The sequence below is a fragment of the Phaethon aethereus genome, assembly GCF_964289735.1.
Source record: "Phaethon aethereus genome assembly, chromosome: 1".
Classification (NCBI taxonomy): Eukaryota; Metazoa; Chordata; class Aves; order Phaethontiformes; family Phaethontidae; genus Phaethon; species Phaethon aethereus.
Window position 1 is genome coordinate 6,782,282 of NC_138575.1, and position 26,991 is coordinate 6,809,272.

General features: G+C 40.2%; 1 protein-coding gene across 2 annotated transcripts in view; it reads right to left on the reverse strand.

Annotated features, from left to right (window-relative positions):
* Positions 1 to 13,009: 13,009 nt before the first annotated feature.
* The window catches only part of USP6NL (USP6 N-terminal like), a gene marked incomplete at both ends in the record, with an annotated part of 104,654 nt that continues 90,672 nt past the window's right edge, over positions 13,010 to 26,991 (reverse strand). For both annotated transcript variants that reach the window (XM_082009447.1, XM_082009448.1), the window contains one exon: positions 13,010 to 14,451. In XM_082009447.1, coding sequence (XP_081865573.1) covers positions 13,010 to 14,451 — 1,442 coding nt within the window. The remainder of the gene's footprint in view (positions 14,452 to 26,991) is intronic.

A 26,991-nucleotide genomic window follows, 5' to 3' on the forward strand; every position in this document is an offset into this window, starting at 1 on the left:
TTATCATGCAAAATGATTCAGATAAATGCTAGTTGAGCCATATATGCACCTACTGTTTTAAAAATATTTACAGATTTTTTCTTTTTTTCCTAATATCATATATAAGGCTTTCAAGCACTACTCTACCAGCCAGAAGTCACCTTCTACCCACGTTCACAATCCTGGGTAGGTAGGAAATTTTTTTAATACTGTTGGCCTCTCAAAATCATCAAGTTTTAATTCAGGTCCTCATGGGCAAGTGTCCACCCTATGGCTAGGCCCGCTGACATTCAGACGCCTGGGCATTTGAATAGTCAGCGGTTACAAGCCGTGCAAGACTGGCATCTGTGACACACAACCAAACGTCATGAGACAACAGAGTGAATTTTTTTTTAAAAATTGGTCTATAATGTAGAGAAAGGAAAGCTAATCTATCACAACCAAGCATTGCTGGACATAGCCTGTGGCTACTTAACAAAATTTAGAGTTTCTGGAGAGGGAAAAAAAAAGTTTCACAGCTGCAAAATCAAGGGACAGCTTGGTTAGCTTAAATTCCCAGGAGTAAATAATTTATCAAGAAATTAGCATTGGCCTCAGTGCCGGGAATTGGGACGTGGTGCGATTCACTGTGCGTAGCCAGACATGCGGTCGACACAAGCTTATTGGGAACTTTTAAAGGGGAAATTTTTCAGAGCATAAGGGAATTGTTGGCATACCTAACTGGGAACATTACATTTTGAGTGGGAGATACATAAACAGTAAATTGTTCAAGGTCTTCCACCTGACAGCAAAAAGAAAACCCCAGCAGACACGTAAAAAGTTATGCTCTGCAAAACATCCATCTAGTTAAAAGGAACAAATAATTCAATAAAGAAAAATGATAAAAAGAAGAGCAGGAAATGGCAAAGAGTTTCAGCCGGGTTGAAAATACAGACAAGTAATAACAGAGACTGCAGAATTCAATGAAAACTTTATAAACTTCAAGAATTAAGCATAATAAAGAAGGCAACTTGAAACAAAGAAATCCCAAGTGTCAGGTACAGCTTTATTGTTAGATGTTAATGTTAAAATTGTAAACACTGATATAAAAAGGCAACTTTAAGTAATCACGTTAGTGAGGCTTTTTCCAGCAGATTGCCCCAGGGACAAAGTCTTGGCTCAATATTATTTAATATTTTATTAATGTTCTAGATGTTCATGTAAAAATCTCTGTAGCTCACAAATCAATGGGATGGTAGCAAATGATCAGAACCTAGTTTTACAAAATAAACTGGTTTGGGGTTGGTTTATAGGTTGGGGTTTTTTGAAGGATCACAATACAAGCATAACCAAACACAAGGAAATCCTTCTGGGAGCCAGGAAGGGTGACTTTGGGATTCTATCAACAAAGAATTAGAAGCCAAAGAATTATCAATTCTCTTCTGTCATAGGGGTCTCAGTTCAACTGATCTTTGCTTGAGGAACAAGAGTTTAGTTTCATGAGTCCTTCATATTAACACTCTTACTGAGCCAAAGGATTTGAGTTTGGGATTAAAAAAAAAAAAAAATACTGAAGACCTGTAATATGTAGCACAAACTCACCAGTCTAACAGCCATTAATTACATTTCCAAAGTAGTTTGCAGATATAGGACAGCAAATGTCCAAGGTCAAGGACAAGTAAGGGCTCATCTACGTCAAAAGCAGCCTGGCGGTCTGCCCAGAGCTGCTCCCGAGGAGCTCTGCATGGCACTCCCAAGGCAGATTAACAGTTTACTCTCTTCCAAAACATTTACACACCAGTATAAGAAGTACATGCATACCCTCAATTTTGCAAACCACATAACTAAAAGGAGTAAACTCATTAACTCCACAGTGAAAAGATACCACTTTTCTGTTCCTCTGCTTTAAAGAAAGAATAAGCCACTGTATACTTACCTGCATGTGGGGAACGGCTCTTTGGAAGTTAGTGGTAAATCCACTCTCTACTCTGGAAATTTATTCGAGACAACATTTGAGCACTACAGCTGTTAAGTTTTAAGATGAGTCAACTAGAAGCAGAGAACTGGAAGATGTCTAAGTTCCCTTGATTTGTTCCCATTTTACAGCCAAATAATAGATATGTTCTTGAATGTTTTCATTGTCCATAAGAATCCCATCAAATACTTCTGCAAAAACTCGTAGGAAAGGCAGGTCAATAATTTCTATGTATGCATATATAATGGGTACACGCAGCCAGGTCCTGCCTGGCTAGTGGCAAGCGGTGACCCTACGAGGCGACCAAAGTCAGAAACACCTCGTATGACAACTGTCCATGACTACATTTAATTCTCAACGAAAAAAAAAAAAAATCCTTTCAGTCTCAGAGGCCAGAGACTTGTTCAGCCTTTGTGTTCAGAGATGTTGCCAAGTGCTTTTTTATTATTATTATTGTTATTTCTCTGAAAGAAGCCTGAGTGAAGAAGTCTCACTTTCATAGGAGGTCTGGGTCCTACATCTTCCACAAGCCTTTGTTGGCATCTTTGTCCTTGATTTCAATGCTCCTTTATATCTGACACCTCTGAACCAAAGCTGTAAAGACTTTCAGAGATATAATAAGTTTCTTGAAGTTTGTTAGAATTAATACAATTCATTTCCCTTTTGCTACATCTTTGCATTGTACTGCCACTTCAAACACAGAGCCCACTTGGCTTCTTCTGGAAGACTCCAGATGTCAAGGCTATGAGGTTTTTGAGCCTCCTGGAGCAGTTACAATAAAAATCTCATTTCCAATACATGCTTTTAAACAACATCTTTACAGAATTAAAAAAATCCCATAAAAAATAAAGCCTGTTTTTCAAGGTGAATTAATACACTTGTTGTAGAGCGACAGGTTCGTCTAACTTGGAGACAAAAATATTTGGTATCATGCACAGAAACTCAGAGAGAACCAACACTGAGTTCAGTACTTCTGAACAGACATAAAAGCATCATTCCATATCTGCATATGCAAAAAAAAAAAAACCACCCTAAAACCTGAATGAACTTAAAGAAATGTAATTTAAAAGAAAAAAGGAAACCAGACACGGAAAGAGTTGTTTGTACAGTGCCAACCCTGCATGAAACTCATTACTAAGAGGTGTTAGTAATATTTTTAATCTCGGGCACCAAACCTGCAAAGACTGATGGATTTTTCACCTTGCTTATGAAAAATTCTCTCCTACAGAAATATTCCTGCTCTGTTGAGCTCAGAGGGCTCGTGCACTCTATATTTAGTCCTGGAGGACTGAACTTCTGCTGTGGCAGGCTTTCCTCTCTGGGACAGAAAGGCTTCTCCAGCCCCAAGCAAGCACAAGCTAAGCAGGAAAGCTTGGGCGGGTGTCAGGCGAGAAGAGCCGTACAAACCTGCACCAACCTTTGCTGGGCCTCTGCGACTGGCGGTTCCTCGGCTGGCACGGTTAAGAGGAGAGTGATCAGGGTGGGCAGGGCGCAGCGCAGCAAAGGATGACGGTTCCTGGGCTGCCTGTGACCGAGCTTACAGAGAAGAGAGCTTCACAAGTGGAGGGTGGGCTGGCAGCAGAAGGGGCCGAGAGCGAAAACTTGGCAAGGAAAGACTAGGCGGGGTTGCAGAGAGGCAAAAAAAACTGCGGAGAAGGGCAGTGAGCAGACTTCCCATGGCGACAGCTCTCCGTGGATGAGAGGGGACTGCTCAGAGCTTGCAACAGTCCATCAAAACACAGCTGGGTTGACTTAAGTCCTGGAGGAAAAGACCCGCACGGGAAAACTTAATGGGCAAGGGCAGAGAGCGCTTAAATATTTAAGAATTCTCTTCATTGCTTTGAATTCTAATTAAGATAATTAAGTATTCTAGCTGACATTCTAATAAAGCTTTTTGAATTCAAAAAGCCATCCTCATTTTCTTTTGTAAGCTTGCTGCAGCGAGAGGTTCAGGTACACCCACCTCAAAGCACCAACAGCATCCTCTAGATCTAATTCAGTGCCTAGCTGGTAGAGAAACAAAGCAGCTAATGACCAAAAAACAATGCCTCAAGCCAAAAAACGAGTCTGAAAGGTTAGACAAGACATATCACAAAATGATCAGATAAAGATACTTGAGAAATTCTGGTTAGCAGAACAAAGTGCAGTTATAAAGATACCATAGGAATTAAATGTTGCAAAACATGGGAGACACCTTACATCTTGTTAGGCTGACAAGCATTTATTACTTTTCCCCAGCAAAGGCAGAAAAGCAAAGAGGGAATTTCTCCCCGAGAGTTCCCATCATTAACACATGGAGTTATAAATAAAAAGACTGCAGGTTTTTGTTATAAACAACACAAGAAAAGAAGCATCAGACAGAATATGCAGGCTGGGAGCTTTTATAAAGCTATGGGCGAGCGGTAGAACTGAGCATCTGTTAAATGCCAAGGATATAGAGACAGGATATCTTCCTCGCCTTTGTAAGCAGTTTGGACATTGGCTCCTCAAATTCTATGAAGAATAGTGGCTGCTAAGTCACTTGAAAAGTTGGACACAAGCTCTTTGACCCGCTTCAGTCATTTAAAATAATTAGACTCAACTCCCTCACAGGAGTACTGTCATGGAGAGTGCTCGCAGTGCTGCAGAAACGTTGAGTGTTTGCTTTGTGGCTGGAAACAATTCCAACCCCATGGCCACTGACTGCTACTGTATTGCCTAAAGAGAAAGAGAAAAGAATTGCAAGACAGGAGTTCAGGCAGTTCACCTTCCTTATTCTGACTATAAAACCCTTAAAAATTACTTAGAGACACTCAGTGACCTCCACAGCTTGTGGCTTAGGCTCACAGATGGAAACAGAGTCTTTGGTTTACCTCCGGAGACATCTACTGAGGTGGCCAACTTGTCAGCTAAGATTTTGCTGAACCCCCTCCAGCAAACGGTGTGCACAAGGACGAATCGTTCTGCATACGGTACTCAGAGGACGATATACCAAAGGTAACCTAAAAAATAAGCAAGTCCAGTTCAACTACCTTGTTAGTAGCTGACAAGTCTTTTCAAAGGTATAGCTAACTCTCCGTTTTTACATTGGTAGTTAAGTAGTTTTCCTTTATTAATCTAATCTGATGATACTTAGAAATCATGGAAGTTTTGGCTTCCCGCCTACAAGTCCAGCTGGAAAGGAAATCTGAGATCTCAGCTTAGGGTCATTCTAAATATCAGAACATGATTCACTTCTGAAAGAGGAGGTAGACAAGGGAGTCTATCCTTAGAGTTAATAATAAAGTAATTATCAAGGTTGCACAAAATGTTATTCTGGAACTTGAAGGCCTCTGTAAGAAATCACTTAAATCAACAGGGAAAACCACCATTTGACCAACCCTACTGAGTATAACAAGAGGGTTATAATAAAAGTGATCTGCTTCAGTACCCAAAATTGCAAGTTCTGAAAGCATTTCAAAGCCTTTCAGACATAACATTTACAATGAAAAATGCACGCACAGTGTGACACTCCACCCATTCACTAAAATAATCTGGTTTTTATAATGGAATTTAAAGAGCAAAACTATTTTCTTCCTTGCCCGAAGTTTTGCCATCAGAACTTTTCTCTGTGGGGAGCAGAGCTGCACAACTTCCAGGAGGTCGACTCCGCAGATGTTCAAGCCAAGAAGAATTTATGATCTTTCCCTCTCCATTAGTGCTTGGCATGATTTGGACAGAGCACAGAGGACCAGGAGAGGAAGATGTTGTGAAAATTGAGTAAGTCCTTGAGTTTTGTCATAGAACAGATAAACAAACAAAAAAATCCCACAACCAACACCCAGGAGGACTCATGTATACTTAAGAGGAGACAAGGAGCTTATTTCTTTCACTGTGAGACTAGGTGTGCTCAGTAAAACAACTGCCGCAGGGAGGACGTATGCTGCCAACTTACCGGCACAACTGCACAGCAAAGAGAACACCTGAGGTTAATGCTACATTTTTACACTTTACGTAGCAAAATTACAATTTACAGCATCAAAAATGTTGAGGTATAGCTCTGCACAATGGATGAACTCCAGCAGCTACAAATGACTTTCTAGAGCTGAGAGCTAGCTATGGCTAGGAAAAACTATTCTTTCTTTAGCAGTATACGTGATTACATATTTACAAAGAGCACTGCGCCCAGCCACCTGGTGAAGGCTGGCTTGCTCCTTCATGCTGGCCAACATTAAGATCTCAAACAACGGGCACGACCTCCAACTCAAGCAAGGTATGGCCAAGGGAAAACAACTCAGCAAGCCACTTATCGTCCCAGTCCTTCCAATTAACTAAATATACAAGCACCTATATCACTTTTCATGATATAGGTGCCGTATACTGCAAAGCACAGCACAGCCACCAGACAGGCCTTTCTAAAGTGTTTGTGATTGGCTTTTATACTCGTATGTACCGTTTTCTGGTTTATAGTCTCAAAATCATATACTTTTATCCTTTTTCAGTGATTTCTCCAAAACAAAGTGACAGTGCTGCAACTTGAGGACAGACAATGAATTGATATGGAGCCGGCAGCCCATGTCAAGGTGACATAAGAATTGGAAAGGAAACTCATTCAGTGGAGTAGCAAACAGGTGGACATCTCTACTGGAACTGAAATAACTCCGAGGGAAACAATCTGACACAGTAAAACCTGGGGAACAGAAGAGGACAGAGCTGTGAAGGGTATCGGGAGTTTCAGACACAAAGTTTGAAAAAATGAAGGATGTCCAATGCCCATTGCCCAGAGCATTAGTTGACATCAAATAAAGATCTTCTAACACTTTCTTTGAAGAGTGAAAGGTTGATTGGTGAGTTGCCTCTAAGGAAGACTGAGGCCAGAGGACTGTTTTAAAACCACTTAAAAAAAAAATACAATGATAGCCGGTTCGTTCTAGCTCACCTTTACAGAGCATGTGTCCAGTAATTTGAAACCTGTTGACTTGCAGAATGGACCCAACTCCTTGTTTTCTGAGGGTATGGGATCTTTGTGATGCTTCAGCCAGGGTACTGCTCAACTTTCAGAGGAAGAAATCCCTGGGGGTTACTAGAAACAGGCTTTATACTGAACTCCAACTCCATCCCCAACCATTAAGGCAGCTAAGCACCACCACCTTTGAAAATCCAGCCCTTTGCTTTTAAGCTTTGTGAGTTTTACTATAAAAACCACACATTACTGCTGGGTTCAAGTAGAGTCTTCAGCCAGTAAAGCTTCTCCACTTACCCATATTGCAAAAACCCAATTTCGATAGCTGGGTGACAACTTGTCTGAAAACACCATCCAACCTACCTGATGGTAGTCCTGGAGATCACTTACTATCCTTTGGTGTCACTGAGAGTGACACCAAGCCCACCCTGTCAACCAAGATATTTTTGGGGTAAAAGTCTGGGAACAGGTAAGCTTAAAAAGAAGGCACAGATTGGACAAATCACCTAACAGAGCTCCTTGCTATAAAAAACAAGCGAGACCTGTATTTTACTAAGGGGCAATACTGCAAATGATTCTAGAAGATGCTGTTGGACTTGCAAACGCAACACTCAAAGCAGATGGGTTGAACCAGAAAACAGCTCTAGGCCTCCTAAGCAAGGAGAGGAGCACAGGCGTCCTAGTTCAAAGCACAGGCTTCAGTTCTCTGCCTCATCTCATTTCGAGCAGAAAATCTGACAAAAGCGACGTATTATCAGGAAACGAAGGGGGTATTTACCTAACCAAATCAAGCATGTTGTAGCTACATCTGACCTACTGCCAGTCTGAGCTGGCACGTTTCTGTGGCACGATACAGCACTTTGCAAAAAATGCTTGACTGGTCCTGCGTGTAATACAGCTTTTGTTGCTCGATACCGAGCAGAAGCAACCTATGACTTTGGACTGCAGAGACTGTACAAGTGCCTCCACACTACAGCGTCCTTCACCAACCGCTAAATTAAATTGCTTTCTGTCAGGGAAAAAAACCTTTCCGGAGAATTTCTGACCAACTGTAATATTGAAAACATAAATGGTTTTTAATTTGCACATTGTCTGGAGAGAGGAAAAGAGAGGCAAACAGTAACCTCTGATATTAACTGCTTTATCATGTTCCCAACAAACAGCAGAAACAGCAGCAAAAAGGCATCACAAAACCTCTGAAAAACACGAACTGGCACATTATCAGAGTTAGGAGACAGAAGAATCAAGCACAGCTGATCTTGACAAGGCTGACAATAAAATCATCAGTGAAATAAACATGCTAAAAAATAAAAAAAAAGGAAGAAAGAAAAGCCAGAACAAGATCACGTTCACTTTCAGATTATTCAGAACACGTGGGTTTGGATCTTCTAAAAACACCACTGATTTTCTACCAACATATTAGCTCCATAAGCAAAAGGCAGTTGGTGTTGGCAGAGAGAATCAAATCACTCGGGAGAGGGACCTACGTGCTCCCGTTGCAGTAAGAAGTCCCCTTGGCACAAAGCAGCCAGAAAATGGCATCTTTCCCCAGTTGACCAGATTTGGCAACCACTTAAAGGCTATCCTGAAACAACTGCAATTATATTTCCAATTGCTGGCCAGTCATCTCCTCACTGCAACTCCACTGTTAAAAGCATTTGGATTATCTTAATACTTCCCAAAAGAAAAGAGAAAAAAAAAAAAAACAACTGCAGCAAACTATGCAGTAGCTTTATGCCATTTAAAGAGCCTAAACTGTACTTGGTTAAGTAACTGTTAAACTGTAACTGTGCCACGTTTACAGAGCTTTACAGAAGTGCAGTATTTAAAGGACTACAAAAAAAAGATTATATTTTCCTCTCACTGAAATATTGAAAGCAGAATGTACTCTGCTGGAAATGAAACGGTGGGCGTTTGATGGCATATTTTAAATAGTATTCCTCTTTGTGCATGCAGTGTAATGCCACCCAAGGGGGAGATTTAAAAAAAAAAAAGTCTGTAATTTGCAAGTCCATTTCAAAGTCATATTGAGGATGATGTGAAATTCAGGATAGGATTCTTGAGAGAAATCTCCCTGGAAAATGTGTATGTACCTCAGGGAAGCTTTGGATTTGCTTCCCCACACTGGAAGGCTGTTCTGTCTTCTGACATTTCAATGCTGTTTACTCTTTGCATCTAATTTTGGAATTATTGAGTGGTTTATTACAAAGGTGTATCTTTGACTAACAAGGTATTTCTCTTTTGCAACCTCCAAGATTTCTAAAAATCCCTTATGATTCGTCTTGAAACTTTTATTGGTAGTGAGTTAGCAGTTACTTTTACAACAAGGGATTAATCCTGCTGTCGGGTATTATGAAGGTAACCGACATTTACATGTGTGAAGGACCTTCCTTTGCGGCCCTGGGAAAAACAGGATTTCCCACATTGGTCTGATCATTCTCAAACAACTGCAAACAATATCGTGCTTTAAGGCTTTTGGTACTCATCAGCAGGGATTAGGAGGGAATACTCTCCCTAACAGACTTCTGGTTTAAATGGGTTTTCTCTTTCTTGTGTCACCTTCCCTGAAGCATTAGACAGGGCGCAACTGGAGCTGGGGAGAGGAAAAGGGCAAGACGATTTCCTGAGGTCGGGTCCTCTTCCTTAGATGCCCGAGTGCGTAGATGCTTAGATTCAAATTCATGACCAAATCTGATGTCGGAAAAGAATCTTCTCCCGGGTGAGATGCGGAAGGAGCAGGGATGGCTTCTGTCTTCACTTGTAGTGTGTAACATGGCTTGATTACAGAGATAAGCAATTTGATTGTGTAATCACAGCCCACTCATCAAAAAGGTTAGGAGTGCCAGTGATACCGCGGATCCTTCCTGTCTTTTTTCCATGGCCACAACGATTTGTACTGCAGAGACTGAAATGCTTCAGTCCAGCACTGAAGTCTTTAGATTTAATCCAGCATGGCATCAGGGTGAAAGGAAAAGCAACCACAGAAGACTACAGCATGCAACTAGAGCAATTTGCTTTTCCTCTTAAATTCTAATTAGTTTAATTTCACTGATTTTTGCCGTACAGAAGCTAGACATCTTCCTTAGTCTTTGGTGTTGTTCTGTGTTAGTGGAGAGAGTATGGCATTAATCACTCTCCAAAACCCTACCTTGAACTTGTCTCAGTAACCACAAGGAGAGCCACGACAGCTAACTTGAACAAGAAACCTACCGTTGGTACAGCTCCAGGCAGGCAAATTTTGGAAAACTATGAAACCATGGGAAGAAAAGGTCTCAAGTACTTTATGTTGATGCTTACAGCTTGACTGTTTTCAGATCAAAGAAAACAGTGACAGAAAAGCTCTTACAAGGATATCTAACCCATTACGCTGAGATGATTCCCTCTACCAGCAAGATACTGGCACAGCTGTCTCTCACTTTATTCTGCGTTTTTTGTTACTGGTATGAATGACAGGCTTGAATTTGGCAGTACCTTTAGTTTGGTTTGGCCAGTTAAATGAAGATAAAAGTGTATTTCGCACTACAGATGGCACAAGGCTTTTTTTTTTTTAAAAAAAAAAAAGCTCTACACCATCCTCTAAACTTGTGAAAGACACACAGCAGCCACAGGCAGACTATTATTTCGCACTTTGATCAATGCAACTTTGCAAGTCTCTCATGCCAATAATTCTCCTCTCTTAATTGGTATCAGATGAGATTATTAGAACAAAACCAGGAAATTATGATCACAGTTTATACTCCTAGCTTTTGCAAATGATAGGTTAAGGTTTAGCAGTGTAGTAAGCTACAATCAATAATCTTGCCGCTTCTAGAATAATGCAAAAGCACTATACAGATTGTATCCATATTGCTTAGTCTAAAAATAAACAAGTACAAATTAAATAGGACATACATCATATATATACATGCATGATTCACTTACGAAAAGCAATTATTTGTGCTGAGAAGAGCAAAAGTCCAGTTCTGAGCTAATCAGATAATTAAAAATAACGACAAAGCAACATAAGCTTAATTATTATTATTTTAACATGTTAAAAATACAGTCACATCAAAATATGATACACAGTTATAAAACTGTTGCAGATGACATAAGAAAATAGTGTGTATATATTTTATATATAAAAATCTACAGTATTTACTAATGCTGATACATATTTTGGAGCCTTGTGTTGCTTGCACAAATAAATTGTACAGCTTTGTTATGAATTACAGAACCATCGTTAAACACAGATTATTACACTTAGCCACAATATTATATACATACATTTCTAAGCTGCTGTAAGCAATCAGAACTAAGGTAAGCCCAAGTCATATTTATCTTCACAATTTTAGTTTAGAGTTTCAGTGTAGTGCTTTGCTACTGTTACTTTGCTGCAGTTTGCAATTTTTAAAATATAAAATTGCCCAGTTCATTAAAAATTACATCAGACACGTTATATACACAAAAAAAGTTTTTGAAATATACTAAGTAAATGTTACTTCCATTTGTAAAAATTGCTTTACTTCTGTACCTTAAAACTTACAGAGCCAACCTGCAGCAATTATAGGCACTAAAGCTCATTCTTCAAAGGAAAAAAATAATCCATTTCTATGTTTTCAGTTAACAAATCTTACAAAGCAAAAGATAACAGGACAACCTTCCAAACCACCCAAAACTGGTGTTGACGCCAACGTTTGGTATTTATGTATTAGAAAAATCTCTCTGTTAAGCACTCCAAGGACCTCCTCTAGCGAGACCCTCATCCGCCTCAACTCCCATCGGTTTCAGCGAGAGGTCAGTGCGTTCAGCACTTACTACGCGGCACCCAGCAGCTCGCAGGACTGTATCCTACATGTGCCGCTTAACCTGCTTTTTTTTTTTTTTTCCCCACCCCCAATTCACAGTCAAGGAAAGGAAAACACAAAGTAGAAAAGGCTGCAAACACTAATTAAAAATACTTAGATTACCAGGAGTCTAAGTTTCCTATTAACACCACACAGCCTCTCAGCAGCCTGATAGCCCAGCAGCACGTGCCCAATCACAGACACAAACCTACCGGCTCTTCGGGGTAAAAAAGGGCAAAACAAAATGGAAGTGACATGATAAAGCTTAAGAGAAGGGATACTGCATACTCGCACAGCTCAGGGAATATCAAGCCTTGACCAAATCTCAGACTCCTGCGTGTAGTTCACAAGAGTGTCAAGGAGCTGGTCACTCCCTGACACTGGTGAGATTTGGCCCTGCAACCAGTTTGTTTAGCTTGACAGCACAGCACGGCAAAAAGGGAAGGGTGCAGCACCATTTCTGTATCTGGCATTATTCTCACTGTGCTCCAATATTTTGCATATAGGACAACATTCTGAAGGTAGATTTGGGTGAGAAGGTAAAAATTCTCCACTTTCGATGCATTTCAAAAACTAAACACTGCCCTGAATTTTAAGCACCATTTCTTAGCCGGATTAGAGAGACATTTTTGGCTTTCTGCTTTTGCCTGCCTGGCTCCTTCTTGCTGAGGAAAATGACAAACAGTAGTCAAAGGAGAGGAAAATAACTCTCACATAAGATTAAATTAATAATCCCAAAGCATCTCTCCTGCCCAGAATAGATACTGGGATGCTGAGGCAGCTGTATAAAAATGACAGAAATTCCCATTCAAAATGAATGGCTTCTCAAATAAATTACAACGAAAAATTAATATGAAATAAAAGTACTTCACAAGCTTTGCCCAAAGTTAAATGCATTTACATTTAAACTCTTTAGCTCTTCCATATGCGTTTGTGTATTATAAGTGCACGCTCACACACGCGCACACACACGCGTCTATACAGTGCATTAATAATGTCAGTCAAAATAAAACTTGTAAATGTGTTACAGGTTTTAGGCAAAAAGATCATAACACAAGTTATTTAAATGTAAGGAACAATGACAGCATTAACCACATTGTGTATATGATCTTATTGCTATGTCTACATGCATCAGATCATTTTCAATAGCTTCAATGCAAGTCTAAGAACTCAACTAACCTTCAATGAAAGTCCGAAACGTCTTTGAAATAGTGTTATTTTTGAGAGTCATGCGAACTGCCCACATTTCATAGAAGAACTGAGGTGGACTACTACTAACACAGTAATTAACTGGTTTTGGTTATTGCCATTTTACTAAGGACAGACAGATTCTCAAAGAAGCACTGATTCATGCATAGACAATCCATCATTTCTATTTCGATAATGTTGGGCTTGAGCTGATGGGCTTGAATACTGGTATTGCGGTGAACCATGCTCTTCCAAGGTTGGTGAAGTCCTGTATCTTATTGGACTATCCACAGAAACAGCAGGAAGACTACGGTCTTGAAAAGGCGTTGACTGAAAATGCTGGTATTTCTGGAAATTATCCAAGTGGCCTTTGTTAACGTCTTGGCTCCACGGCTGCCTGTAGGGTTCATGTCTGTAAATATATGCTCCATCTGGCCACTTTCTATCTTCTGGTAAATAATCCACCGGAGGGATTATGAATTTGACACCTTGAGTGGGGGACCTTGAGTTGCTGGTGTAAGCATCAACAGGGGCTACTTCTATCTGACCAGGGGTTGGTGAAAGAGGATTTTGGCGACTGGCAGGATAGGAATTCATTTGTAGTTTATCTGGAGAATAATCTACGGAAATAAAAGAACCATATGGCCGACCAGAAGGGCTGGTTCTACTCCCGTGGTATTGTAGAGGTATAGAACTTGTACTGCCTATACTGGAAACATGCTTTGGAGAATTTCCATGGTAAGTAGGTGGATTATTATAACATGGCAGTGGCTGCTTTACATTCAGTCCATGGGGTGGTCCATCAGATTGTGATGAATATTTTGGAGATCTGGGTTGTGAATTGAAGGTGTAATTACTGGGTATTTTAAATGGAGCTGGTATTTTTTCAGTTTGCTTTCTTGGACTATTAGAATATGTTACGTGCCTAGGGCTCTGCGGATGAGCTCTCTCAAGCATCTCTTCAACAAGATTCTCATTCTCATTATCAACTTCTGGAACATTGTCATACTGAGATGCATTAGACCCTCGCTTACCTTCATCAGCATCCAAAACCCTCATCTTCTGCTTTACATTCAAAGGCTGCGTTTCTCCAGGACTTGGTGGTGGGCCCAAAACGGAATGGTTTATTGGCCTTCCTTTCACCTCTGCAGTAAGTTTCATTGTCTTTTCAATTATTTTGATATCAGACGGCTTATTCCACTTAGGGACAAATTCCCTTCTTGTATTTGAAGTAGCATTAGAATTTTGATTAGCAGCTGCATTATTATACTGTCTCGAGTTATCCTGCTCTGTTGTCTGAGGCTTTCTTCTGGTATCTACCTCATTCTTAGGCATATTACTTTGCGCGTCTATGGGTCGAGTCTTCTGCTGTTTTAAGGAAGGTTTCTTTTCCAGTGAATTCATTCTCTTTCGGTTATTTGGTGAACTTTCTGGTTCTTCTCCTGGGGATGGTCTCCTGTCTGTCCTTCTTGTTTGTGTACCAGTGTTGTTCTGTCCATTAAGCATTGGAGTGGAGTTAAGCATAGCAGGCTGAGGTCCTGATGGAATCTGCCCCAATGGCTTCTTTGGAAATTCATCTTCTTTACCTAAAACAAGAATAGTGACATAAATTCACCTTGTACAGAAGCGTTCTTTGATCTGTTGGTCATACAAGCAAAAGTAGCTATGAACCTGGGCCTCTCTCTGGGTCACCATTCTGCTAAACACCCCAAAGGTTCTTCTGTACACTGACATCGAACACAGATTTTGTTTAGGCTATCATCTCAACCAGTTACTCTATAGTCATGCTTTCTATAGCGGATGCAATCTTGCCAAGCTTTTGCTCATTCATGACACTGCTGCAAAAAATCATTTTCCTACATGACATTTTGGTTACAGTACCTACTCTGTATGTGACCCTCCTCACAATTTCCCTGTCACATTAAATAAACTACTTTATCCACTTTAAAATCCTTCCCAATATCCCTCTGCCAAACTATTGTCTTCTAGTCATTCATATTTTAATGTTCACCTCTGGTACGCTATACTATCAGCTCCTCACTCACATGCACAAGCTTCCTAGAAGACATCTTTGAACTTCCTCTCACTTCTTTTCTTGGGTGGAGCCTCTCCTTAACATGTACACAGATAAGTCCTTGTTCTCCCTCAACCTTGCCTAGAAATTTCATCCTAGTATTAAAAAGCTATAGTATAACTAAAAGGCTCTATGCAGATTCTTATTTTTTTCAGTTCAGTTTTTTACCAGTTACAGAACAACAGAAGTAGCTAACACTAATAGTGGCTATGTCATGATTTCAACTGAGTGTTCAATGGATGAGTTTCACCGAACACAAGGACACCATTTACAGAACTAGGGTATGAATAGAAAATTCTCCCAGGCTGGAGCTCAACACATCGCAACAGCCAGTGGTAAACATCAGTTATGTGGGGCCCCAGTACAATCCACATTGCCGCTACAGAAAGAATAAAGAAGTATTTCATTGCTTGATGCTGCTCATAGAACTTACACCAAATTTTCCACTGCAGTCTTTCTCCTTAGCAGTCAATGCCCTTCATATTCTAAAAGTCTTTTATCATATCCACTTGCATACAACTTAATTGTGTAATACATTATGTTCCCCTTATAAGCAGAAAAGGTCACATACTTCTAATTAAATGTATTAATCTAAATTTAATTTATTTGATGTTCAGTATTTCCTCCAAATAAAAAAATGTTAAAGTCAGCATAACCAAACAAATCCTACTTACTGTCTAAGTAAAGGCTCTGCTGTAAGGAGAAAAAAAGAAATGGCTACCTTTGCTTAAATGTCACGCAAAATAAATTATATAAAATGGCTGTTGGTAAAATAACTTTGCTTAATCCATGCTTCTTCCCAAGAGAAAAACCATAGAAACTTTCTCCATCGTCAAAGAGCATGAAGTTGGCACCTCATTCTTTCTAGCTATCTGTAATTAAAATTCCCCTTACGTGTCTATATGCGTTCACAGGAGTGAGCACATACAAATGTCTCTATCCCTGACATGAGCACTACGGTTAGAAGTGAGATATGTTCATTTTTACAGTCAGTAGTATGAGTTCAGTCTTTGATGACTGGTTCATGATAGAGATACACAACAGGAAAGCCAGCAGCCAAGGTCAGTATTATTTATTATAACAGCATAAAAACTACCATCACAGATCAGTTGCTATATAAACTAAACAAAAACTTGCAGTTTGTGCCAGCTAGGACATAGCAGGAAGACAGCAGAGAAGAACACAATGATGGCATGTGTCATGGCAAGAAAACTAAATAAAAAGTACTTAACAAAAACAGTCTGGTTTTACCAAGCAATTACACTAGCCTTTTCTTGATTTTCAGTCTTCATATGAGGCCAAAGGTCATATAGAAACCTACCGTTTCCTTTAGAAATATTTCATAAACACAGCCTACCCAGGCTTTCTGTAGAATCTTAGAATAGTTTGGGTTGGAAGGGACCTTTAAAGGCCATCTAGTCCAACCTCCTGCCATGAGCAGGGACACCTGCAACTAGATCATCCTGCTCAGAGCCCCGTCCAACCTGACCTGGGATGTTTCCAGGGATGGGGTATCTACCACCTCTCTGGGCAACCTGGGCCAGAGTTTCACCAACCTCACTGTGAAAAATGTCTTCCTTATGTCTAGTCTAAATCTACTCTCTTACAGTTTAAAACCATTACCCCTTGTTCTATTGCAACAGGCCCGGCTAAAAAGCCTGTCCTCGTCTTTCCTATAAGCACCCTTTAGGTACTAGGAGGTTGCAATAAGGTCTCCCCAGAGCCTTCTCTTCTCCAGGCTGAACAACCCCAGCTCTCCCAGCCTGTCCTCCCAGCAGAGCTGTTCCAGCCCTCGGAGCATTGCTGGGGCCTCCTCTGGCCCCGCTCCAACAGGTCCATGTCTTTCCTGTGCCGAGGGCTCCAGAGCTGGACGCAGCACTGCAGGGGGGTCTCCCCAGAGCGGGGCAGAGGGGCAGAATCCCCTCCCTCACCCTGCTGGCCACGCGGCTTTGGGTGCAGCCCAGGACACGGTTGGCCTTCTGGGCTGCGAGTGCACATTGCCAGCTCATGTCCAGCTTTTCATCCACCAGTACAACCAAGTCCTTCTGGGCAGGGCTGCTCTCAACCCCTTCATCCCCAGCCTGTGCTGATACCGGGGGTTGCCCTGACCCAAGTGCAGGACCCTGCACTTGGCCTTGTTGAACCTCATGAGGTTCACATGGGCCCACTCCTTGAGCTTGTCGAGCTCCCTCGGGACAGCATCCCGTCCCCCAGGCGTGTCAACTGCACCACTCAGCTTGGTGTTGTCTGCAAATTGCTGAGGGTGCACTTGATCTCACTGTCTATGTCACTGATGAAGATACTAAAGAGTACTGATCCCAGTACAGACCCCTGAGGGACACCACTCGTCACCAATCTCCATCTGGACACTGAGTTGTTGACCACTACCCTCTGGATGTGACCATCGAACTTCCTCATTCACCCAACAGTCCACCTATCAAATCCATATATCTCCAATTTAGAGAGAAGGATGTTGTAGGGGACTGTGTCAAAGGCCTTACAGAAGTCCAGATAGACAACACTGGTAGTTTTTCCCTTGTCCACTGATGTGGTCACACTATCATAGGAGGCCACTAGGTTGGTCAGGCAGGGCTTGCCTTTGGTGAAGCCATCCCTCCGCTCTTATTTTTCCCTAGTTATCCTCTGCTCAATTATGGTCATACAATTATTTAGATACACAAATCTATGCTCTTACACTGAAGACACTCATTGTCCACCTTGCTACACCTTGGCAAAGGAAGATACTCATGCTGAGCCCTCTCCCCAATTGCTCATCCCTACACAGAATCACAGAACCACCGAACCACCAAGGCTGGAAAGGACCTTCAAGATCATCAAGTCCAACCATTAATCCAGCGCCACCGTGCCCTAAACCATGTCCTGAAGCACTACATTCACACGTTTTTTGAACACTTCCAGAGATGGCGACTCCACCACCTCCCTGGGGCAGCCTGTTCCAATGCTTGACCACCCTCTCAGTAAAGAAATTATTCCTAATATCCAATCTAAACCTCCCCTGGCGCAACTTGAGGCCATTTCCTCTCATCCTATCGCTGGTTACTTGGGAGAAGAGACCAGCGCCCTCGTTGCCACAACCCCCTTTCAGGTAGTTGTAGAGAGCGATAAGGTCTCCCCTCAGCCTCCTCTTCTCCAGACTGAACAATCCCAGTTCCCTCAGCCGCTCCTCATAAGACTTGTGCTCCAGACCCCTCACCAGCTTCGTTGCCCTTCTCTGGACACGCTCCAGCAACTCAACATCCTTCTTGTAGTGAGGGGCACAAAATCGAACACAGTATTCAAGGTGCAGCCTCACCAGTGCCGAGTACAGGGGCACGATCACTTCCCTACTCCTGCTGGCCACACTATTTCTGATACAGGTCAGGACACTGCTGGCCTTCTTGGCCACCTGGGCACACTGCTGGCTCATGTTAAGCTGGCTGTCAACCAGCACCTCCAGGTCCCTTTCCACCGGGCAGCTCTCCAGCCACTCCTCCCCAAGCCTGTAGCGTTGCATGGGATTGTTGTGACCCAAGTGCAGGACCCAACATGGAGATTCCACATGTTAAATCATCTTACAGGATTATATACCTTGCATGCTATACTCTGTGATGGAGAATACCCACAGAAACGGTTGCAAGACAGTACAGCAGGTTACATGGTGGGGTAGGGCCTCAGCATTAGGCTCCAATGAGTAGCTCTTGTCTTCCAAGCCTCGTGGTTTGTTCCCCCTCACTGCAAGGACTCATGATTCACAAATCAGGCTAAAATCTGGAGCATGCATTTGTAGACTTGCATTCCCCAGCAGTGCGCCATTGGAAGAACAGAGGGGACAGAGGAGTGAGTTGCATGGATGCTGTAAATGGATGATTTAATAGCTGTGCAATATACTGTCTGTTGCACCAGCCTTTTCAAAATTGTTCTTTATTCTTTATGAACAGGAGTTCACTTTCTGAATTTGCTTCAGTTTGGCAAAAGCCATCTGTACCATTTAATTCCATTTAATTTGTCAAGCAAAGCTGAAGATCTTGTCTTCTAAATAAAAGTGAATTTTGCCCATAATAAATATCCCTGAAACGGGAACTTTACATGACAGTGCTTTCAATCTTACGAATTTTAAATGTTAAAACAACATGAAGTCTGAATTAAGAAACAATACTCAAAGTACAGATCAAAAACTTTTCATCTAAATCATATAGGACTAGTCTTTATATGCTACTAATGCATTTATAACCTCCACGTGATCCATATGGGACAGCATAACTAAATGGCTTCTCAACATCTGTAAATTATGCAATTCCTGTCCTTGTATGCAATAAATGTTTTCGAAAAATTATTTATTTTTATCCATGCTTGAAATTCAGCTATCCAAACTATATAAAAAGACCTGAAGACAAGTTCCTCAAGTAGCTGCAATGCTTCCTTCATTTGTACAAGGACGTTAAAAGCACAAACTGATTTCCTTTCTTCCAGTTTTTACTCTTTCAGAAATGCATACAGAGCAATACAAGATCCTTTGAAATATACTTGGTTGTACAATAAAGGTAGGGTTTGTGTGAGTTTTTTTGGTTTTTAATTTCACATATTTAAGGTTTCTTAATTACCATTAAGTTCTAATAAAACCCAAGTGAGAATACTGCAGACATTTTTTTGAATTCTATCTAGGCTGCTTTGAAGATTACTTTCTGTCATCTTTCCTTCACATCTCAGGGTAAAAGACGACACTAGAAGTAGGTATATGTGGGCTGCACTGCCTAGATGATGTATGCTATAACATGAATCACAGCTGTAAAATTAGTATCAGAGAAGTCTTACTAGGTCTGTTGTGAAACTGTTAAAATTGACATTAATTCATGTACTGAGTAAGAAGCAGAGCATTCAAAGACAATAGTTCATTTAGAAGAAAACCTCTGCATTCTAACAGCATGATACCATGTTTATAGGCTGGTAATACCAGAGCTTAGTGCTTTCACAGAAGACAAAAACATGGAACAGTGAGTACATGTGGAAGGAGGGTCAGTGGGGAAAAGAAGAAATACAACTTTAAATCTTAGCCACAGGGCTGCCACTGGTGTTGGTTTAACTTGACCTCAGACAGAAAAAACTGGCGCAGCTTGCTTAATCAACCACATCTGCATGTGAAACTTTAAGAAAGGCCACATTGCTAGAGGTACTCAATCCAGTAGTCAAAGCTACGAGGCACAGGCCTTGTCCTGGTTCAAAAATGCTTGAGCTCTCATTACCTCCTGCCTTAAAATGCGTTAGAAGGAAAGGAGTTATGTAAGGATCTGTGATGCTGCAGCACAAAGACATCCTGCAAACCAGTCACCCTCTAAAAGAAAATCAATTCGTTTTAAACTGCAAAACAGATACTTAATTCTAATTTAAGTATACATATACATACATACATACACAGGCATGACTTCCAGTGAAACTACCAAGTACTTGAAAAACAAATAAAAACTCCTGCAGTTCCAAAGAAGTCCACAAAATTAAACAAGTAGAGGATAACCAAATCTATCACCATGCACATTAACGCAATGAGACATTCCTCAAATGCATGAAATAGCATGCAAACTACGTCCACAGATGCTTTAAGCAGTCCACTATCAGCAAGAATAGCATGAAAACCATGGTGCTGCATGCTGGCAAGAAAGAAAGAAAGAAAGAAAGAAAAGCAAAGAGCTGAGGAAAAGAAACCACAATGCAAAAGCAAACAAAATAAACCAAGTCACAACAAACATCTCTACCGTTAAGAGGTACACAAATAGCTCATCAGAGAAGCACGCAAAAGCACCAATTCTTCTTACAAGCCGCATATCTTTTATCTACCAATTTTCCACTCCAAATCTGCCTAAAGCCTCACACACAGCTCTCAACCATCATCTTTACTACTTCAACTAAACTCACTGTTCAAACTCCTCAGATCTGAGCATGCAGAAATTTTATTTGAATGTTTTCAAGGGCATTCAGTTGAACATCTGTTTGTGCTGTTGATCCAAAGTCTGAGTTAATTCACTTTCTGGACAGACCTGTCTGTGGAACGGAGAAATGTTTGAATTCTATGAGAATTCTGGGACAAGTGCTTTTCTATACAATCTATGTTTACATACAAGGTTTAAAAGCATTTTAAAACTAAAAGTTAAGAAAAAGCTGTCCAGTTCAGCTGTGATTGTTTTGGCAGCAATCTCGACAAATGTGCCTTTGTCTTCTGAAGCGAACCAGGCAATCAGATTTTTCCCAAGCTGCCAGTATTGACATGAGATGCAGAACTCGGTAATTCTCATCCTCCTCTCTCCCTTTTCCTTCAACAGAACAGGTTCCTCGACAGAGTTTAATTACTGGCTTTTCCCAAAGACAAACATAATAGCTTATATCAGAATTTACAGAGTTGGGACTATAGGATAGCCTATTTTTCCTTTAAAAGAAAGGTAGTGATTTAGTTGGCTTGTATGCAGTATAGCATAAAATAAGCAAACAACAAAGAAAATAGGGTGAAAAATGGGTGAGGAAGGAAAGAAATGGAAATGGAGAGAGAAAATTTAAGCAAAACAAGAACAATCAGCTGCTTGTTTGCTGCTGGTGAACATATTACCTAACATGAAAAGGAACAAAGCAAATAGGAGCAGATCTGACTGTTCCCAAAAAGATAAGAAATTCAAGGCATATTAAAGAAAGTTTTAGTCTACCGACTTCTTCCTGCTCTAACAAGTCTTGGTCACCACCCAGTGGAAGTCGATCTCAACTACAAGACTTTCACAATTGCTTCAGGAGACACTAACAGCCTCATGCATTGAATAGCAGACATATAATTGGAGTAAAGTGCTTTAAGTGCTCTCTCCAGTGAATAACAGTCTAGTCCTTAATTTCAGCACCAGAATACATGCACTTTGACTGTTCTAACACAGTTTTCAAGGATGGTAATGGTCATAAAAACAACTCTTAAAATGACATCTCGATATTTTGTGTTTATTTTCCATCAGTGACATCCCATCTTACTTCTCCAGTTTACAAGCCGAAGAGAGTTTTAAAGAAATTTAAGTGCCTGCACTAGAAGCTCAAGCTGCTGTCAGGAAGTCAACCTCTGCGCCTCCTCCCCCTTATAGACCATCATTGGCAAAGGAGTTACTAAAATGAAATCTTGCCTGACAACTTGAAGGTAGAACAAAATACACTGTTTGCCTTTCTGCTGCTATGTCACTTTCGTAGTACTGGCAGTAAAGAAAACTTACTTCATAAACATCTGCATTTAGAGAAACAATAGAAATGTTAACAGATTTGGTCATCAATCAGAAGATACAGGTGGCCAGCTGTATGCCTGTAAGCTGCCTTTGCAAAACAAATTTCTAAAATTAGCCACTTCACTTTACATCCTTAATTCTTCAATTCTTCCAGAAAACATACTTCCTTGAAAAGTCACTTTAACATAGGAATATGAACAATGACCAACGTAACTATCTAGATCATATTTTTTAAAAACATGCAAGTTTTAAACAGTAAAGATTTTTAAATTATGCAAAGCCAAGGTCTAAAATTGCTGAAAATAATACACTAATTATATTAGTATAATTCCATATATTAATTTTCTTTATGATAGTGTAAAGTAGTTATATCACACGAGAAACAAGGCAGAAAAATTAGTTTAGTTGATTAAAATAATGAAGTGCATTGTATGAAATAGCTACTTGTGTATTCTTCAAGCACAAGTGAAAAATCCAAAATTCCTCTGAAATAAAAAACAACCAAGAGAGACACCATCAGAAACAGGAAAGTCACGCTGACATATTTCTATTGTTTTGTCTGTCAAAAGGCACATTAACAGCAGAGGAACAGACATTAATAGATTATCAACCTAGTATAGACTTCTGCACTGTCACTGATGAGTATTTAAAATAGACAGATATTTGAATAAAAGATACTGTTAATAAATTTAATAAAATATACTTTTAAGGAGAAAGAGCAGATAAACATTTAAAAATTTATGGCAAATGCAAGATTCGAGCCTTGCTAGTTGTCCCTGAATACAGAGAAGATGGGAGAAATAGGAGAACTGCATCAGAGTCTAAAGCCAGTATTACCAATGCACAGAGATAGTTTTTGGGTGCAGCTCCTTATTAACATGTACACAGATAATGACATTGGTAGATTCCAAATTACGCAACATTGCTTTAAAATTAAAGTGCAAGACCTTTATCTCTGGAAAAGGCTGCTGTAAGGTCTATTAAACTTTCAGTCATTAAAAAAATAATAAATATATATATTATTTAAAAAAATAAATCAATCCCAGTATCCCTATGCCCTCCTTTTTCAGGATACCTTGTTTCAAAACGTGGTTGCTAAATTGTCTGAAGAACAGACCTGAGGGCATTCAGCCTTGAAGGTAGGCCTGACTTGTTATGAAGCTTTAGATTAATAAACTATTTTCAGTCATGTATTTTTAAGTAGAATATGAAACTTCCACTGGTAAGCACTTTTGCTGAAGTAAGACACTATAAAAATATGTATTGATATATAAGTATTGTTTATTAAGCATTACATTACCTATGTAGTCCTACAGGAATAATTTACGGCAAAGCTGGACGTTCTACCCAGATCTTGTGAGCCTTTCAAGAATTTTACTGTTGCTTTAAATAACAACTAAGAAAAGAATCTGCATCAAGAAATTTTCTGAATCAATGGTGTATACCAGGAAAATTCCGTTCACTACGCTTTGACATTATCCTTGAATTAAGGGAGAGATCGTCCACTCTGTGTCAGATCTGGCTCCTTGAGAAGATGTAAACAGGAGTCACGCAGATTTAGATGAGTGGTGTGGACAACCTGCATAACATTCCAGGCAATCCAGAAACTACCTATTGCCTTTTCTACTAAATTTGTTTGAGGGTAAGTACCTTCAAGGACAATTTCTACCGTATAGCTGTCACAGCCTGCCTCTCTTGGGGCTTGATAACCAAGCGGCTTGCCAGTAAGGAGCATGCTTATCCATACCACTTACTGTCTCCACAGAGTCACTGAACAGGGATGCCTACCTCGGGTTTTGAGAACAGCACTTAAGCTGCAAGCCATGCTCTAAAGGTTGTAGTTGCTAAGTACAGGCTATCCTGTACTGCCTAGCAGTTAGACTAGAAATTACCACGAAGAGGAATGAAAATCCATGCTCTACTTTACGCAAAATAGCCCTAGTATTGCCAAAAGCATTTCACTGGCATCCAAAATTAGCGTGATCCCCTTAACGTCCACGGTCTGGCTGAGCATTTTAAGGTTTTTATCAGTGAGAAAGTGTTAAATGCAGGCCCTTCCTTCCTCTCTGCTCCGAAGGGAACAAGGAGCTCCTTAATACAGTAGGAGAAACCATAGAGGAAGCAAGCCAGAGAAAGCTTCGTTATAAGCAGACATCCACTTTAAAGGAACACGAAAGTTATTACCTCTTACTATCCTGCTGCAGCTTACTACTAGGGCAGGAAAATCTATACAGCCTAACAAAGGATGCCAGATGGAAAATTCCACTGAGCTTAATTAGCTCACTACCACTCCTGGATGACTGATACTGATGCAACTGTAAGATGGAGATTTTTCTTTTTCCTAGCATGCATTTTTAGTTTAGTTCTTAAAGGTGTAATTCTTGCTCAATGAAAAAAAAACCAAAACAAAACAAAACCACCAACAAAAAAAAAAAGGCAAAAAATGTACAAGATAAGAAGTAGTGCTTTGATTTCAGCCAAGAAAACAAAATAAGCACTGTTTTCTCAGGCTACAGTGGATACTTAAATGAACAGTCTGGTACACTTTTTTGTGTATTGCTGCATGACATATAATGGTTTCGTAAGTTTTACATGAAATTAGAAGAAAAATAGTAAAAAGAGACTGAAGGTAGTAAAGATAGTAGAGTCAGACAGGCACGTGAGCAAAGCTGAATGTCTAGAGAATGCTGAGAACCTGTAGAAATATTATTGCCTGAAGATAGTGATTAGTAAAACCGAAAAGAACATCAGAGTGTTAAAAGAAAAAAAAATAAATCAAAGGTTTTTGAAATTCACATGAAGAACAAATGAGGCAGCCTCACTCAGCTACAGATAACAGCAGACAAATCAGCTGGATTCCCAAGGATTAGGATGAAGGCATTTTATATTTATTTTGTGAAAGGTTAAAAAATGTTCCCATTTACCCCCGGCAAAAATATACCACACAGAGAGGCTTTCCCACGCTGCTTTGAAATTAAAAAAGAAGAAAGCTCAATTCCTTATCCAACACCAAAATATACTTCACTTTGGCTTTGCTTTTCCTATTCTAATATTAAACCTCCCTCATTCATGTGGGGGGCAGGGAGAGAAAGGCATTTTACTGTCATTGAAGTCACTTCAGCTATCCAAAAGAGAGAACCAATGTGGCTCAAAACAATTACTATCCTGTCAGCTAGTAATATTAGAAGTTACACTTAAACATACAAAGTATGAAACCAAAAAATTTGCATTCCATTGACAAACTGTCTCGGCAAGAAGATACATTCACTACACTTTGCTGTTGGCACAAGACGACTCCTTGTGTCTCACACTTTCTGTTACTGCACTGCAGGGTGGTGGCTCTTACATCACCTACAGCCTCCTTTAATTTTTTGTTAAGATCCAGGGTATTCTTAAACAAAATTTCACTTGAAGGCATTTTACATTCTCCCAAGAGAAAAGCCTTAAAACATAAATAAGTTAGGAACAGACTTTCTGTCTTCATTTTTTTGTTCAAGAAAATTTCCAGTAAATTCTGTATTTTCCACAGAAATTCTCTACACAAGTTACATGCATGTGATTTTCTAGGCTGGGAGATACGTTAACTCCATCATGTAGCAAACTACACAAATCTTTCCCAACTCTTCAGCTACCACAGTTTCAAGTGGAAACTAGAAACTTCTCGCTGCTGAAATTTATTTTACCACATTCATTAAAAATCTACCCATCTACAAACAATTAAATTTTCAGGGGGCATGAGAGGAACTCCCTCACTGTTCAAACAGGATCACGGAGAGCTCAGTATTTTTAACAGAAAGCACTCCAATGATCTATCTTGCTTTAAGATGATAGAGTGGTATTGATGCCAAAAGACAAAGTTGCTCATTGATGTTATTTGCTCACATCTAGGCACCATGACCAAGCCTCAGCTGTGACAAGATGTCTGACAAAGGCACACAGCTGAAGAGCAGTGCTGAAAAGAACAACTCGCTCTGAAGACTAAGTCAAGACTGAAATCTAGCTTGTGGAAGAAGGATGGGAAGGCTGTGATTAGAAAGGGGAAGCAGCAGTGCACGCAGTAACGTGGAGAACTGCAGACTCACAGAACACAGTCTGTAGATGTAGAGAAGGACTAAGACCACTGAGAAGACAAGACGACAAGAGCAGGAACTAGACTTAGACCTACCATCGGTGGAAGAAAGCATGCTGGAGAGATGTTACGGAGAGTCAGAAAGAGGGCAAAATGCAGGAACAGGGAGCAAGAGAAATGGGAAGCTCTGACAAGAAGCCAAGATGACGGGAAACAAATGTACTGAAAGTGTTTTGTGCTCCAGAGGGACAGATCTGCTGAAGAACCAGGTGAAATTGGTATCTATTTGTGATGAGTAGTCCTGAAACAGCGCAATACTGCATGCAATAAATAAGGTCTACAGAGACAGAAAAATGAAGTTCATTAATGAAAGAGCTTCAGGAATAAATTATCACAACATGATATATAGGCAACCTTTATTCTGACACTTCTTAACTTCTGAAAGCTAACCACAGCAACTTAACAAAGGTATTTTAAGGTAATTTCTGACATTTTAAAAACTTTAAAAAACACATTCTTTCTCACATACTATTTTACAATTAGCAAGGAAAAAGGACTCTGAATAATCACAAGAAAAAGTCTAATTAAAGATTGTGGAGGTAGGGATAGAAAAGATAATAGAATCTTAGTACAGGAAGAAGAGAACCTACACACATTTCATCAGTAGTGCCCTACGAAACAACCATCTCTGCTCTGCAACAGAAAAGCACAAACACAGAGGCTGAGAAGAAACAAAGAAAATAAT